This window comes from Falco naumanni, chromosome 4, assembly GCF_017639655.2.
Source record: "Falco naumanni isolate bFalNau1 chromosome 4, bFalNau1.pat, whole genome shotgun sequence".
In the NCBI taxonomy this organism is placed as follows: Eukaryota; Metazoa; Chordata; class Aves; order Falconiformes; family Falconidae; genus Falco; species Falco naumanni.
Window position 1 is genome coordinate 84,316,896 of NC_054057.1, and position 16,943 is coordinate 84,333,838.

The following is a 16,943-nucleotide window of genomic DNA, read 5'->3' on the forward strand; positions in this document are numbered from 1 at the left end:
CTTCTCTAGATAAGAGTTTTACTTTCTATTAATTTCTCAATACAGACAAATGATGGCAACGCATCACTACGAGAACCCAAAGCTATGGCAGCTACAAGCACAAGGCTAATGCACTCAAAAGGAATTTCAGTGATGAGCAGAAATCTCTGCTGGGGGACAGGCGGTTCCCTCAATCTTGCACGAGAATTCATTGTTGTGGCTAAAGTTACACAAGACACTTTGCAGCACTGATACTGTACTGCCTCAGCTCACTGGCACCATATGTAAGCAGGGTTCTCCATACATCCAGGAGACTGGGAAACACATTTTTGTGCTTGTATTTTTCCTCAGAACAGATGGTGCACAAGCAGCAAGTTTTCCCCACTCCATCCCCCCCATTGGACCTGACTATTCTCCCATTACGGTCATCAATAGATTTTAAGCACCACAAAGATCTTCTGCCCTTTGAACAACTCACATTTCAGTGAGTTCTTCCAAGGTTTTTTGTCACTTCCAACTGAATCTGTATTCAGGCCACAGCAAAAAAGAAAAATGCCGATGCTAATTCTCTTAAGGATAGTGCATCAGGTTGTTTCAGCTCATTCTCCAGAAGTTTCATTAGATAAAGGATTACAACTTTGTTTTATGCCTTTTAAACATGCAGCTCCCTGTTCACCTACAACATTTCTGTATATGCAAGACAGCAACCTATGGCATCCATAAGCTTTTTTAGCCAACATCTTCCAAGGAAAGGAAGGAATGCTGCTGTCTTTATCGAGTGCCCTGAAATTCATCTGTCCAACCACAGGCTTTTACAGAACATCAGTAGGATCCGGCAAATAATTTGACTGCTGCCCCATGCAGCCACGTTAGATATTCATTCACCTGCTACTCAGAAGTATGAGCTGTCCTCCCAGCTCTCCTGCCCAACACTCCAGGAGAGACCAAATGGCAAGTATCCCCCAATTACCTTTCTGCAGCGGGGATTAGGGCAGCTGAACCGCTTCACATCACTGTCCAGCAGAGCCGGGAAGTTACAGAATGGACACCTACAGCCCAGAATAAGATGACATTAATGCAGAGTGCCAGTGAAAGCAGATTTAGTCAAATAGCTACGTGGTAGTTAATCAGGCTGCCAACCAAACCCCTGCTGCCAGGATGTGCTGACTACTGCCTTTTTGCTCATATTTCTTCCATCACTTCCCTGTTTGCAATCAAAATATTATATGCTCAGCACTGCTTTTGACCATGTAATTTAGAGGATCAGCATAGAGCTTGCAAGCAAGTCTTAGGGGAGACAAGTCTATTGAACTTTAATCTGCTCCTGGTCAAAGGCAGACCAACCTAACAACAGACCTGGGAAGGCAGAAGCCTGAATTTATAACACGGCTCTTTGAAAGCTACCTTTCCCACAGTCAGCAGGCATTTAGGGTTTCGGGGAGCAATTTTCTACAACGGTAAGTGCAGTCTGCATCCTCTGCTGGACACTCACCTGACGAGCTCATCGGCACAGGCAGCAGCCACCTCCTCCTCAGCTTTCCGCTCATAGTATTTACAGAGGATGTTCTCCGGAAGCACTTTCTCCAGCTCACTGGTGGGGAATGAACATGTGCAACTGCCTTCCATGCAGCTGAGCTCCGACTAGGGTTGGAAGGAGAGCGCTCAGCTTCAGTACGATACCAGCAAAAGGCTAAAAGACTCAGTACCCAGAACATTTCCAAATAAACCAGTGCAGAACCTTAGAGAGAATACAGCTTCACTCAGCAGATAACTGCCAGAAAATGGGTTTGCTATGGGAAGAACAGGATTAGTTAAACAAGCCAGGCTGCGCACAAACACCAGGCATGAAGATACTGTAGACAGCTGGGACCTCAGTTCACTCACACCAAGTCCACTGTGACTACAGGGCGGTCAGTTATTACAGTCTCTGCTGAGAAAAAGCACTCCGCTCACAAACAGCTTATCGCATTCTTTTCAGTACGGTCATTTACAATAACAGCTGCCAGCTTATATGTTTACATGAAACAGATCCCAGGGTACAAAAGCATCCCACAGTTTGATCGTCATATCTCAAGGCAAAGGAGCACGCACACCTCAGAGCAGGTTAATAACTTGTTTATAGCTCAGCTAAGTACCAGAGTAATCGCTAACTAAATTGGAGACTAAGAAGGTTAGAGGAACCAACCCCCAAATTAAGATGGGGTCACAGTGATATTACGAAGGACAAACAAACACTCTTAGCTAGGAGGAGACTGGCCAAGTCAGAGATAAGAGTGTGTTCTGTGCAGACACCACTGGTTTATTAGAGTAGAAAATAAAAACCAGATGAGTGCAAGTTATTGTCGTTACTATGAATGGTGTACAACGTTTTCCTAATCCAAGTTGCTAAGCACAGAGCATAAAAGACTGAGGTTAACAAACCCGAAATCCTATTCAGCAAAGATCCCATTGTGAAGTTGTTGGCTTCGCCTGATGGTGAGACTGACTTGTTGGATTTGGGTTTCAGGACACAATTCCGTCCAAGTACTTCCTGGGAAGTGCAGTTACGTCTGATTTAAGCAATGCTACACCAACAGCAATGCGATCAATAGCAAATTGCCTATTTTCCCCTTGCCCAGTTGGGAAATTCTTACCTTCCCAGAGCCGAAGACTGCCTCCTGAGCATATTTAATTAGGCACTCCTTGCAGAATAAGTGACCATCTGCACACTGAGTTAGCTCTTCAAATGCAAACTCCCCGTAACAACAGCGGCACTCTATCATCTGACCATCCTGCAGCCATAAACAGAGGTACTATCATCATCATCAGAACATCAATACCTATAGCAACATACAGCCCCATACATGTGCAAGCCATAAACGCCAGCATTAATTCTAAAAAAGAGCAACAGATACGCACCATTCCACTAGATATCTTCTTTGGCAGTCAAAACTCACTAAGCACAACCGGAAACTCAGTTTTAAGTAACTTAATATCTACATGTCCTGTTTGACAGGTTCCAAAAAGCTACAGAACACATGGTGTTTAGCATTTAAGCTTGCAGGCTGAGAAGCATCTTGAGTTCGGGAAGCTGCAATCACAGGGAAGCAGCCCAGAGTACACACCATTCATATGGGGAAAACCAAGCTTCAGGTCTGTTGCCCTCTAAAGCTACATTTACCCATCTGCCTGGAAGGACCTTGTCTTGCTCTCTTCACTGCAGGGCTGGGGAAACGTGTCACTGTTAAAAAGCAAGTATACCCACTTCTTTGAAGGTCCAGCATCTTCTCCAAAGAAACAGGCATTGAGAATGAAAAGGCAATCCACAGCTGCTGAACCGATCTCTAACTTTCTCTGTTTAAAGGCAAAGACCTGATTTTCAGGTTTTTAAGAGTCTTTTCTACAAATGAGGAAGGCCTTTCCACCGTCAGTGCTCCAACAACGGCATATCTGTTTCAAACAGCCATAATGGTAGCAGCAAGAGCAAACCTGGTCCTATTCTATTGCAATATTTACTCTGGCCGGTAAAGATACAAGCAGCAGCTGACTGAATTACTACAGATCATTCCATGCATCGATACTGTCTTGCTGGACTCAGCTCTTGTCTACCTTTCCTGGAAGCCAGCCAACCACACACTACGCAGGTTTTGCCAGCTCCTCAAAAGCAGCCCAGTGCAAATGCAGCTTCAAAAAAGCTCCATTCCAGAAGCCAAAAGAGTCTGAAGTAAGTGCAGAACAGTGTCTATGCATAAGCTGAACTCAATGGACCACATTATAGATACTGACCTTCTGATATTGCTCCTCATTCATCTGCAGAGCAAGGAGAAAGTCTGCATGCTGTAAGAGAGACAGGTGCATCTGTATTTACGGAATAGATAAAGCAATTTTCCAGCCTCTACACTCTTGTAGATTACCTCAGGACTTACAAACCACCATAAAAAGCTCACTGTCTGCTTACAACATCACTCAGCCCATCCTTCCAATCCATTAAGCTATTTATGATTCAGCTAAAACAGATGGGAAAAGCAAAGGCAGCAAGAACAAAGAACCAAATTCTATATTATTGAGGGCTGCTGGTTCAGGTTTCCATGGGCAGAAATGATTCCTACCCAACGGGCCCCTCCAAAGAAAGCCCCAAGGAACATTAGCTTTGTGTTTAAAAGGGGATGCTATCCATCTGCCTAAGAGACAAGGATCTTTCAGTAGCTACTTTAGAAAGACTGTAGGTGCAGAGCTGTGAATGCAGTCTTCCCTCAGACTACGAGGGGAAGACAACATGCCAGCGGGTGTTGCAGGGTTCTGCTTCAAAACACATGGTCCTCAGCACGAGACAAGGCGTTCTGGAGACAGAGGACTGCCAACTTGCGGAAGGCAGAGGGAGTGGACAGACTGCCTTGGGCCTGGTGGTTGCTCACCACCACCACTGAGCTGCAATTACAAGTCCTAAAGCAGCAGAGAAGCCTGCTAACAGTTAGAGGAAAGAATGAATTGGTAGAGCTTTTACTACTTCGTAGCGCAAAAGGCTCAGAACAGTATTTGTAAAAGCAGCAGCTATGTATTTAAGGAAATACGAAACTCTGCGCTTGGCTTTTTTCCTTCAAAAATGAGTTAATTGGGAAGAGTCATACGCGTTAACAGGTAGTGAAGAGGCAAAGGCAGTCAGTTATTCAATATTTTGTTCAGTGTTTGAATTTCTGCAAGAGGCAGATTTCCATGTTAAGGGCCAAGACCTCTACCATAGCTGAAGTCGTTTGCAACACAAGATGAAGGCAGCTCCTACCACTTACCTCTGCCATCTCTTTAACTTTCTGTTCATAGAATTCCTGCTCCAGTAGCACCGGTGGGAGAAGAGCACGCTTGTCGTAGGTCCTCCAGTGCCGTCTCTTATTCTCCAGAAAGAACATGCGCTTCTCGATTTTCACATCCCCTAAAGCAGAGTTAAAGACACAATGAAACAGGATGGAGCAGCCAGAACAAAGCTTAAACCTTTCTTCCTCCACACACCACCAGCTGCGTAACTTCAGTATCTCAAATAGCACCGTACCAAACAGAGGTACTAATGAAGAGTATCTCCAAAACAGATACCAGACAGTGACAGAAACGGAGCTCTTTCAGGACCGTATCCCTTTCCAAGGGCAGCACTTTCTGCTGCAAGCCAGTTCTGCTTACAGTACTGATGCAGAGAGAACAAGACGCACAGCTTGGTATTTACCTTGCTCAAATTTGAAGTCTATATATGAATACTGATTCATTTCTTTCCTCCTTTTTCGTTTCCCACTGGTTTCGGGAGACAGCTCCTGCCATTTTTTGATAGCATCTGAAAAGGCCTAGAAAATAACATACAGACTTAAATCCTGCCTGTTCCTGGAAGAAAGCAGAAGCACATACTTCAAATTGAAGCACACTAAACACGCACATAAGACTGATCCAAAACGTGAAAGCCCAGCACCCCATACAGAGGCAAGTATACCTTTCCTTTGCTCACCTTATTGCTTTATGTACTCCTAAAACAGCCATCCCACAAAAACCAAAATAACCGAATGATACTTCAAAACACCTCAGCTATTACTCTAACACAGCTGGTTTCCACTCTGATGCAACAGAGCTGGTTGGGCTTTTTTAAATAAAAAACCCAAACTCAACAGAAAAAAAGCTCAAATACTCAGTGCTCAATCAAGCAAGTGAAGAGACAAAGAGTTTTAGTTAAGTCCTGGAATAGTAGAGAAAGAAGCTCAAGCAAGAGGAACATATCAGAGGAGTAGATCCAAGCCAAAAGCTTAAAGCCACATTTACATTCAGTTTGTTGATACTTGAAACCGGTGTCTTCACAGCTCCAGGATATAGGGCTCATTCCACAAGTCATAATAAATAGAAACAGGACAGTGAGACTTGGGCTTCTTTTCAATTACATGCAGTCAGTTAACTAATAGCAGCAGTTAAATGTTTTAAGATTTAGCTAAATGCCTAGGCTTTACTGGCAATTATAGCACACTTCAGCGGTGACATACAGGAACACTTCTCAGTTTAATGCGTCACCTACCATCAACTAGCTAGTGTTTTCCCCAGTTCTCCTATTAGAGAAAAGTAAAAGCTACCTGCAGCGTTCCATCTAGCTGATAAATTTTGCTAGTCTCTACTAAATGGATTAGTACTTCTTAGAAAAGGAAGAGTATTAAAAAAACCCATAACCACACACTAGCAGATGGTCCAGTAAGGCAAAAGACGTCACACTGCTCTCCACAGACACAAGAGAGAACCCTAGGAAAGAAAACAGACTTGAAATGGAGAACCTTTCGTGTGATTGCATAGTGTCCCTTGAGTTCATGTAGCGCCCACTTGATGTCTTGGCTGCTCAGCATTTTGAAGTCTGCCATAAGGAGGTCAGCTGCCTGAATAAAGCACCGCTGGTCAAGTGGGGCGAGTTTGGAAAAGTCGAAGTAGTCCACTTTAGGCACCTAAGGAAAAAATGTGAAAGATGTAAAAAGGCTGGTATAAATACACACAAGAACACCCTTTCAGCAATCAGGACCTTCTGCAAGACCACCCAAAATTCAGGCTACACGGCACCCAGTCCTGAGCACCTGCCTAAGCAGCAGCTTAGAGCGCAGCACAGGTGTGAAGCCTACGGGGATACACATTGTGTGGGCAACCTGAGCCGAGCTGTACCACACTGCAGCTCTGTCCCCAGCTGGACCCACGCGATGGAGTTTAAAGCCATTGAACGTGGTTGCATGAGAGTGAGGAGAGGCTACGGGTAGGCTGCTATAAAGGGTGAACAACTATCAGCTTGAGGCTGAGAGATGCCTCCAAGAGTAGAAAGAGTTACTCAGCATTTCTCTCTCTCGGGCCACGCACAGCTATTTCAGCATACTCAAAGTGGCTCAATTTTTTTTGTCAAATGGACTTAAAAAAAAAAAAGAAAAATCATCAAGAGGCTGTAGGGAGATGTGCAGTTAGGAGGCTGAAAGGCAATGCCTAAAGGTCACACAAGAGAGACCTGAGGGCCGAGTCTACTTCATGTGACAGAATGACCATGGAATTCTTGCAGCACTTATCAAAATGAACACTTCAGCTGGGGGAGCTGACAGGCAGGCAGGGCAGAGGGTCTCGCTGAAGGCAAAAGAGCAGACACTGTGCAGCTACGCAACAGCAAAACAGGGAAGTTTTGGAAGTCATCTTGCAGGCAACTAACTGTTGCTATTTAACACTACCTTAAATGCACCCAGAAGCCTCCTACGAAAGTATGGCTCAAGCAAACACTCTAAAAATACATGCTAATAGAACCAGACATCCCAAGGTCCACTCCGGTTGAGCAGACTGGATGAGAGGCATACTATAGATAAGGATACTCTCTCACTTGCCTTTGTTTCATCTTGGCTGGCAAGCAGGCTGCTGCTGGGATTTAAAACCACTCTGCCTTCCTTCTTTGGGTAATCTGGATTTTCCAGAAGGAAGTTACAAAGTCTGAAAAGATAAATATAGTTACTTCAGGGTTTGGGAGCTCAGGTTCATTCCTCGCTTGTCTAATTTTCAGCATCCTGTAATTAGGAGGCTAGGCAGGCAAGTCACAGCCTGCCCTGTAAGAACCAAGGGAGGTCCCAGACTATAGCAAACTGCAAGTAAATGACTGAGAATTGAGTAAAGAATGATTGTCTGTATAATTGCAGAAGGAAAAGCAAATAGATTTGTCTTTTGACAATTAAATTTATACTCATGAAGGTTTTACGGGTGAGCTACTAGCCAACAGACACCTCCCCATGCCAGAGGTAAACAGTTAGGGTTACTTCCCCACTCAGATCCACGGGTGAAGTCGTGGCAAAGCGGTACCTCCTTTAAGCACATGTCAAACCCCGCATGACTAAGAGTTGAGGTGTACTAACTTCCTGCTACTCTGGAATGAACGTGATGAAGACTGTACCAGAAAAAACAATGACAACACTAGCAGCATTAACTGAAACACAGCTGTCATCTACTGTGCCCAATACAAATGCATCTATGGAAAAAGAAGCATACAAACCCCTACAAAACCCTTGAAAGACCAATGTCTTCCTCAACAAAAGATTAAAGACCCTAGTTTGAATTAAAGCCTCCAGTCTCGATCTACTTTCGCATTACAGCGGAGACGGAAACACGTTTAAACTGTGTTTACATGTAACGTGTACTCTGGATACAGGTTTCATTGTAATAAAGCTTGAAATCACACCAGCATTGTCCACTTCCACTAGAAACTGGTCTAGTGAGAATATAATTTAGAAAATCACTAACTGCGATTGCTGAAAAAATTGCATACCAGCCTGTAAATGCAGCATACCTGAGGTCTTACCACAAACAATCATAACTGTCAGGGAAATTTAGCTTAACCGAGTATTTCAGCTTAGAAAAGACTCTAGCAAATAGTTTCAGAATACCCCACTGCTGGAGATCCACAAATACTTCAGAAGCCCTTTTGACAGGGAAGCTTGTTGTAGGCTACCTGTCTGAATCAGACTGTCATAGCTTATTCTCCACCACCACTAACCAGCTGTGCTCACTGGGTCAAGGAGCATAAGCTGTTCCTCAGTTTCCCCAGCCTTAGAATAATATCCTTCTGAAAGGAGCTAGGACAAGCAATTAACATTTGTAAAACTTTTTGAATGAGAAGGTGCTAGGCTGCAGCAAAGACATAATTGCAGCTAATTTACATTCCTGATGTCAGAAATCAGTCCCTAATTAAGAAATCTGAACTGGCTTAAAGCATTAACCCACTATCAAGGCACGATTACTTTAGGCCTGCTTTCACATTCAAAGCAGAGGCATTTCTTTTTGTTTAATCAGGTATTGACATATTGAGCCAGAAGCTTTTGACTGACTGTGAATGCCTCTGCACACAAAAGCTGAATAGATGATACCCTGCTAAGAGGAGCTCCCACATCTTATCTTTCACATCGGTTGAAAGTTTTAAGACAATCATTTCGGAAAACAACAAAATATCTTGGCACTGAGTGCTTAATAGCTTCCAGCCCTCCCCCCCCGCATCCCTTTTACAAAAGATAACTGTTTTAATCCAACAAAACAGAAACTTCAAGGAGCTCAAACCACTGCAGCTCAAATGCAAGGGTTTCAGCTGGGGCACAGTCAGAATACATTTGAACTGTTCTGCATGTTGCCATTTCAATGCTCGGGATTTTCAGAGATGTTAACCTTCAATGTCTGACAATTAGTTAAGTGGGTCCCAGCGCGCAATGCACACACACTCGCAGCACTGTTCATTAATATCTGCACCACAGGACACGGAGCCAGTTAAAAGCCTCATCCCTGCCCAAACCCAGCCACCCTTATTTATTATATTTCAAGCCTGATTCAGCTTGACATACCACGGAGATCAAAGAGACCCTGCCAGCGAGGCTGACCAGTGCTTTGACCCATTTGTTCTCATACAAAAGATGCAGTGACAACTCAAAAGACAGTTTGGTTAAAGGAATAAAAATATGGAGAAGAAATCTTTATCATCCAGTAAGTGGGTAACGCACCGCTGAGCAGACACTGTAGATGGCCTACAGGGAAGCCTGTAAGCACCTTTTCATCTCGCTGGGTCTGTGGCACACAATAGCAGAGAAGAGATTTCGGTAGCAAAAAGGGAAGGAACACATTAAGACTGATAGAAGCCAATACTGGGATTTAATTCTACCAGGCTTCGCTAAATCCCTGCAGGACACAATAACGAGTTTTTTCACACAATCTGTGAGAGGGTCCTGCAGCCAGATGTCCAACTTCAAGAGCTCAGTCACCCTGAGGAATGGCCCTACCGCTCCCAACTCAAGCATCCACACTGAGGTGCACCAAGTACACGGTGCAGGCACCTGAAAGCCTCTCTCATGCAGACTACGCCACCGCTGCAGGGAAAGCCCTTTCGAAAGAGAGGAAAGAAGTTACAGGCTGATGACTTTCTAACCAAGAAGCCCTACTTTGGAGGCACGACTTCACAACACAGGCAAAAGCAGCAGAGTAGGAAATTATGCCCAACGGATGGGATCATCCTTAGTTCCTTGCCAGTTAACTTATTTATGGTCCAGTAACTAATTCTAAGCCTCATGCACTTACACACTGCTTAATTAGTGCCCTAGTTAACTGGAAAGGGCATCGGATTCATACAAGATAGGGTGAATACTCTGGCAACCAACACCTATTCTTCATTCTTGTGTCACACAATAACTAGTTTCAACATGTTTGAAATAGCAGTGACAGCTGCAGAGGGAGAAAGAGAGAGGGGCCACCTAGCATCAGACACAAGTCACAAGTGATTTACTTCAAACCACTCTTCCCTCTGTGTTGCTGGTGCCAACACACGCAATCCTTCACCCTTCAGCTGTGCAAGCTTTACCCAAAGGCAGGGAGATGATGCAACTTATCATTAAGGTTAATGACTTTATTTTAAACTTTTGATTCTAACATGACTCCCAGAGATATCAAGCATGATGAACACCACAGAATTCTTCAGCTGCTAACACAATTGGGAAAGCAACACTCACCATGATTTTCCACTCTGTCTACTTCCCTTCTTGGCTTGTGTTTCTGCTCAGTTTGACCAAAATCACTCCCTCAACAGATATCTAGAATCAATCCTGCCAGCGCTTAAATGTGTTTGCTCTATTCTATCTGCAAAAAGTGATGCGAGAGAACTCAAAGAATACCATTGCTACTTGCTTCAGTAAAGGGGATAAAAGCCAGTATCACAACACTAAACAAGGGAGTCCAAACTGGTGTCAGCTTTACCTGGAAAAAGCCAAAAGCCAGTGAAATGAAGAGGTAGGAAACTATTTTCTTCAACTCAAACCTCACCAACTCACCGTCATACTAGAGTTTTACAGAAATCATCTGAACACCTTAATCCTGACACTCACCCTTTTTAAGAACCCTAGTAATAGTTAGGAGGAAATTATATGTAGTATCTTTAAATAAGCAAATTATCTTAAAAGAAGAGAAGCTACAGCACAATGTCAAACTTAGAGAGGATTTTAAAAAAGCTCTATTAAAAGGAAAGAAAAAACCCTAAACCACTGCTTTTTGGCACTATCACCACAGTGCTGACTCCCAGCCTGGATATGCTCTAGAACAGCGTCATTAGCGGGCAGGGAAATGAAAATGTGACTGCAGCCAGACTGTTGTATGCTACACTTTAGCTCTTAGCTTTATACTTACACATTTAAGTCATAGCAGTTCTTGATGCTGATTAGCTCTTCAATATATTCCTTCTTCACATCTGGGAATCTTGCTTCCTACAGTAGAAAAAGCTAAAGGTTACATAGGTAGAGGAGCTGTGCAGCACAACCTAGCAACAGCACCAGAGACAGAGATTTATAGGTAATTATCTAGCACACTCCTGAGACAAGGGCCAAAATGAATTTCAAGAGACCATTTATATCCATCCTGCCTGGATACTGCAAGCTGCTGGCTTTCCTTTGCTCCACAGAACGATTGCTAACAGCTCTTTCTCACAAGAAGAGCAAGGGCAGTGATGTGAGTGGCCATGAGCCCCTGGCCCAACGAGCAAGAGGCGAGGCACGTAGGTATGATCTACAACAGAAGAAAAGCTAATATTTACCTTCAGACAGAAGATTAAGGAGTTCCAGACTGTGCTGAAATACAACATTCCAAAGCAAAAAGGAAAAAACCCAACAATATGTATACACACCCAAAGCACGCAGAAACACTAGCAACAAGATCAGAACAGACGACAAACCTTTACTGGCATGTCTGTAAAAGCTCTCCCAGCATTAGCCATGCAGCAAAGAGCACCCTGTGCTGCTTTCTCTTGTTGGGTTCCTGTACCGGTATTGCAATTAATTGCACCATATGATACTTTGCTTTGCAAGACTGACTGGTCAGGGTCATCAAGCAATCCTGACAACGCAAGAGATTCTACTTGCCCATCTGTAGGCAAGTCGCTGATCAACAAGGCCTTACCTGGAAAGAACTGAATTTTGTTGGATTGCTGCTTAACGATTATTCTCCTCAACCCCGGTTTTCCCAAACAGAATCAGATATGGGATGTGGAAGGAAGATGTGGAGGGGATGGGCTTAGTGGTATACACTTGTTTACAAAAAAGTATTCCATAAGGCATCAAGAGAGACCCTTCCTGCCCAGTAAATCGAAGGGGAGAAGTGTGCATGGGGCAGGGTGGGAGGAACAAAAAAAACCTAATTTTGTTTTGTTTTTAAACATACACATTGCCCAAGCTGCTGAATACACCAAACGTTAAAAGAGTACCCTTCTTGGTGGTTCAGTTCTTCTAGCTAGTGTTCCTCATGCTAAGTTCCACACGCAGTGTCAGAAAGGAGCACGTGGAGTTCACACACACAAGTCTTGGCGCTGCTTATCCAATAATCCCTCAGTGCTACTGCCTGGAAATCCACACCACAAGGTCAACCATTACCCACCCCTGACCACCATGGTGGCCTAAATGTGGCCACGGACCTAACTACTTCAGGAGAGCCTGCTGAAAGCAGCTGCAGCCCTCAGCCATGTACCTCCAAGCTCTCTCTGCCCCAGCCTCCATCCCTCTGCCAGTGTTCAGTGTCTCAGTTCTGCTCATTTAGCTCTACATCCATTCCTCAGTCAGCTCTACAGAGTTGGGTTAGGAATCAGCCAGACAAAAAAAATCCTACCGAACTGAGAGGGCAGTAGCCTTTAAGGGAACAGACCCAAGTTATTTCACCTTGCTGTGCCCCTGAGACCCTGCAATCAGTTTTGTAAAACCTCTATGGCCAAGAGCCCATCCCAAAGCTAACAGTGCCCTCCAGATTCAGACCCTCTCACCACTTCTGCCGTAGGGCTGGGGCTAGTCTTTCAAACCAAAGTTTTCCAAGACAGTTCACTGCATGCTCTTCACCTGCTGCACAGCTGAGTCGCAGCCAAAACGAAGAGGATTTGCAGCTGAAGTCAGCAGGGATGTGCTGTGACCATGTGAAACGCTACACACCTTGAAAAACCTGTCTGAAAATAACAGGCACACAGAAGGCAAACTAGCCCTGGGAATACTTACTGTCTCTCTGATGAGCAGTGCAGTGAGGTCTTGGTCCTGCCCAGCAGCTCCTTGTTCTGGCACATTACTACAGCCAAGTTCATGAGAGCCCTGTGCAGGGAACGCTGGACCTGGCTGTTCATTGTCTATTGCTGCCTGCTGACCCATTTCTTCTGGTGGATGCGCCAGCTGGGGTGAAGCAGGACCTGGAATCCCATCCTGCTGTGGTTCAGGTCGGGGGAAGGCTGGCCCAGGAGCCTTCTCTCCACACGCCCTCAAAGATCCTGGGTCTGCTTCAGGTTGCCCTTGCTGAGGAGCACAACCATTTACTACAGCATGTGGCTCACCCTCCAACGGCTGCAAGTATGGGTGATCCAGCTGGCTCTCATGGATCTCAGGATTCTCACGGATCTCCAGGTCTGTGTTGGCTGTAGCACCTTTTCCTCTGGGGTTTTGCTCTGGCTCCAAGTCCTCTCCTTGCCATCCTGGGGCTTCTACCTTTTCTTCCTGTTGTGGTGGAAGGTCTGCATTCTCCACTCTAACCACTTCTCTGTTAACAACAGGCTGTGGACTCGTCTTCATTGCTGGAAGCAAACTTGGGCCAGGCTCCTCATTACTTGTAAGTTCAAACTTGGGACCATTAAGCTCAGATGGTCCAGGCTGCTGCAAAGCAAAGGTCACATTCTTGTCCCAGCTCGGTCCAGCACTGCTCTCCACCATGTGATTATACCGGCCTCCCTGGCACAGCAGAGTCGTGATCTCATCTTGCAGATATACGCTTCTCAAGGGCTCGACTGCACTTTTAGATCCTCCTTCTCCCACAGGGTTTGCACCCTGCCATTGAGCAGCAGGTCTGATGACATTGGGGCGCAGAAGCTGCTGATGCTTTGGGATCTAAAAAGTAGACAAGAGTAAGCAGGAGTTCTTCTGGCATGTCAGAACCCTTGCTCCAGATGATCTTTTGTATCTAATCAATTTCTGATGGGAAACCAATGAATAAGGCACCTTGCTAAACAGTTTTAAGGCATAAAACTGCAATCTACATATCTTAGTTTCACTGAACTCCATCCTCAGTCTGTCCCCAGGTGCTAAGAGAACATTTGGCAGAACCAAGGATGTACAGGACTTTCAGAATGGAATAATTTCCTAAGCTCACATCAGTACCCACTTCCCTCCCAGTAAAACAGTCTGGGAAGGAGGAACTAACTGATGGCATATTTGCATTCTCACCAGTTTATTTAAACAGGCAGGAACCAAAGCTCAAAACATTGATCTCTGGCCTTGTTCTTGCTTCTGGCAGACAGAATGCTGTATGCCAACACTCTGAGTATCCTGTGCTACCATTTTCAACTAAGAAACAGAAAGGTCAGCTTTGCAACCCATTTCCTCAATGCCTCTAGTTAATATATTCTTAATATAGCTTAGATACGAAGTTAGACACTTAAAATAGTCAGGATAAGCTAAAGCCTTTGGCCCTCCTCTGTGTGACTGCCTGTACCAGTGGAAAGGGATTTATCAGGTGGGCTAGCTTTGTGAAACTGCAAAAATGTAAGTGCCTGCAACAGCCCAACAAGAATCCAAATAGCGCAGAGGAATATAAAGCATACAAGGTCAAACAAGGCTTGTTTTGAAAACCCACCTTCTAAGGAACATCAAATCCTCTTACAAAGCACTACCTTTCTGGATTTAGATAAATAACTTCATGGAAGCTACAGCCTTCGTTAAGTAGAACTTAACACTGCAATTTAGCAGGCTAGTTCTCACCCCCCACGCCCAAAATACGATTAAACACTTAAAGACAGCAAAATGCCATCATTTCAACATTCATTTCCGACATCTAAAGCAAATCACTGTAACCGGACAGTACTCTCAAAGGAATGCATCAGGTATTTGCACAAGAGTTGGCTATAAAGGCCATCAATAAAGCAGGGCAAGCGAAAGAATGAAAGATTACCGTTGCCAAGATGACTACATCGTCATCATCTTCCTCATGCTTCTGCTCTGCTGGCGTTTCCAGCAAGGGTAATTCTTCATCCGAGGAATCTGATATCATGATAAGACCTTCATCCCTGCGGTTTATGCAGTCTGTAGTAAAGTAAGTAAAGTTAGCTATTTGCTAAAGGTAAATAACTGAAATTACAGGGCACAAGTACCGAAACATCTGAAAAAGCCATCTTCACATTTGCATTGCAGCAACAGGGAAGAAGCGCTCAAAAAGGTCACTGGCTCCTCGCAAGTTACTGTTAGCACCACTCCTACCTCCCTTGGCCCTCTGACCAAAACACCTGCACCCACACCAGCACACGCACCAGTCACTCTGACACTTACACAGAAATTCTTCTATCCCAAATATCAGCACAAGTCAAGCTGCTGCAAAAGTTATTCCAAACAAGCTACCTATTCCTAATTTCTGTAGGGAAGTCCTGAACTTTCAGTATCTCAGGGACGATTCCTTTTCTTTTATTAATGTGCAGTGCATTCTAGAGGAGAGATAAGGTTCTTCATGCAATTTGGCCTCTTCTGAAAGAGTGTGACTTTGCAGGAGTACCTTATGTGAGACTGAGATAGAGCCCCTGGCGCTGGGTACAGAAGATATCCTGCGATTAGATGACAACCTTGTCCCTCAAGGCCTGTCAAGGGTGGAATACACACGCTATGCACACAGTACAGAAACAGAGGGTTTCTGTACTGCAGAAAGAGCATACAACCATGCCTTCCCTGTGACGTGATACAAAGTTTTGGCTTATACTTTAGCCGAAGTATTCATGAGCGTTCATTTATCACCTTTCAGGCATACACAGAAAGCATCATTTTGAATTCCACTCTTGGAGGAACAGGTGCCAATGCATACAGCCCTATGAGGATACGAATGCAGAGCCAGCCTCTCTCCTATGAGGTTCTCGGAAAGGTGGAACACCATACGCCCCTTAGATCTGCCGAAATACCTCTACATGGTGTTCCCAAGAAGTTAGCAATCTGCCTTAAGGCAGTACAACGTGAGAAAGACCAGAGCCAAGTATTTTGCATGTCTGCATAAAAAGAAAGACTTTTCTGTAGGTGGCTGGGAAGTGTAACAGAGCAGCGTATGACATGGCAAACCAGACCACTAGCCAGCCCCCACTAACAGCACTCCTGCCAGCCCAGTGTCTATGAATCCTGCCGCTTGTAAGCAGAGTTTTACAAAGAGAGTTTCAGAAATACGCACAAATCTGTACTCACCTTTCCCTCGGTGACTACGGAAGCTGTTCAAGTTAATTACCTCTTCATTTCCACCTTTCTCTGCCATTTTGAACAGCTGTACTGAAAAGCATCAACGCCCAGCCATGGCAGTCAGGCTCACACGAGGAACTAGAAGACAAAACAGAAACAGCAGAGTCAGGCAAACTCAGCAACACCCTGACCAAGCTTTCCCAAGACTAAACTGCTCGATCATTTCGGGGGTTTCTCCTGGCCTTCCCAGTATGGTCCCTCCATGAGGATACTTTTCCATACCACCTTCTCGGTGCCTAAAAGCAGACACGTTTGTCATCTTCCCTTCCGACAGTTAAGAGAGCCAACTGAGGAGCGCAATCAGGCCCGAGGAGCCTCTCTGGAGATGACACGAAGACGCTCGTAGCTACGCAATCACAGAAAGGCAGGGAGGGGGAAAAATGCAGTTCTGTTCAGCCAAGACTCAAACCCTCCCCATATGTGGATCTTCTCCCGTTTCCAAGTCAAAAACCTGATGCATCATCTCACACAGCGGTGTTACTGCCACCATCTACTGGCGAGAGCAGCGAAAGCCTCTCGCCTGAGCTGCCACGGACAACACCATGTAAGCCCACAGCTCATCCCCCACAGCACCCCACGCCATGATGTCCTACCACAGACAAGTGGTGAACAGCCCATACTATGGGCCTGAACTGGCAGCTCAGCTGGTGAGGAGCTGAGCCACACGGCTGAAACGGAGCCACCAGCATCACACCTTCCATGCCCTTGTGTGCT

At 45.0% G+C, this 16,943-nt stretch overlaps 1 protein-coding gene across 3 annotated transcripts in view; it reads right to left on the bottom strand.

Moving 5' to 3' along the window:
• Positions 1 to 16,943, bottom strand: part of RNF216 (ring finger protein 216) — an 80,845-nt gene that overhangs the window by 49,565 nt on the left and 14,337 nt on the right. For all 3 annotated transcript variants that reach the window (XM_040591198.1, XM_040591199.1, XM_040591200.1), the window contains 12 exons: positions 16,179 to 16,307; positions 14,914 to 15,044; positions 12,981 to 13,853; positions 11,137 to 11,213; positions 7,320 to 7,422; positions 6,249 to 6,413; positions 5,171 to 5,285; positions 4,746 to 4,885; positions 3,745 to 3,795; positions 2,613 to 2,750; positions 1,472 to 1,620; positions 950 to 1,028 (listed from right to left, as the gene is read on the bottom strand). In XM_040591198.1, the coding sequence (XP_040447132.1) occupies positions 950 to 1,028; positions 1,472 to 1,620; positions 2,613 to 2,750; positions 3,745 to 3,795; positions 4,746 to 4,885; positions 5,171 to 5,285; positions 6,249 to 6,413; positions 7,320 to 7,422; positions 11,137 to 11,213; positions 12,981 to 13,853; positions 14,914 to 15,044; positions 16,179 to 16,245 (2,088 nt within the window). In that variant the 5' untranslated portion in view covers positions 16,246 to 16,307. The remainder of the gene's footprint in view (positions 1 to 949; positions 1,029 to 1,471; positions 1,621 to 2,612; positions 2,751 to 3,744; positions 3,796 to 4,745; positions 4,886 to 5,170; positions 5,286 to 6,248; positions 6,414 to 7,319; positions 7,423 to 11,136; positions 11,214 to 12,980; positions 13,854 to 14,913; positions 15,045 to 16,178; positions 16,308 to 16,943) is intronic.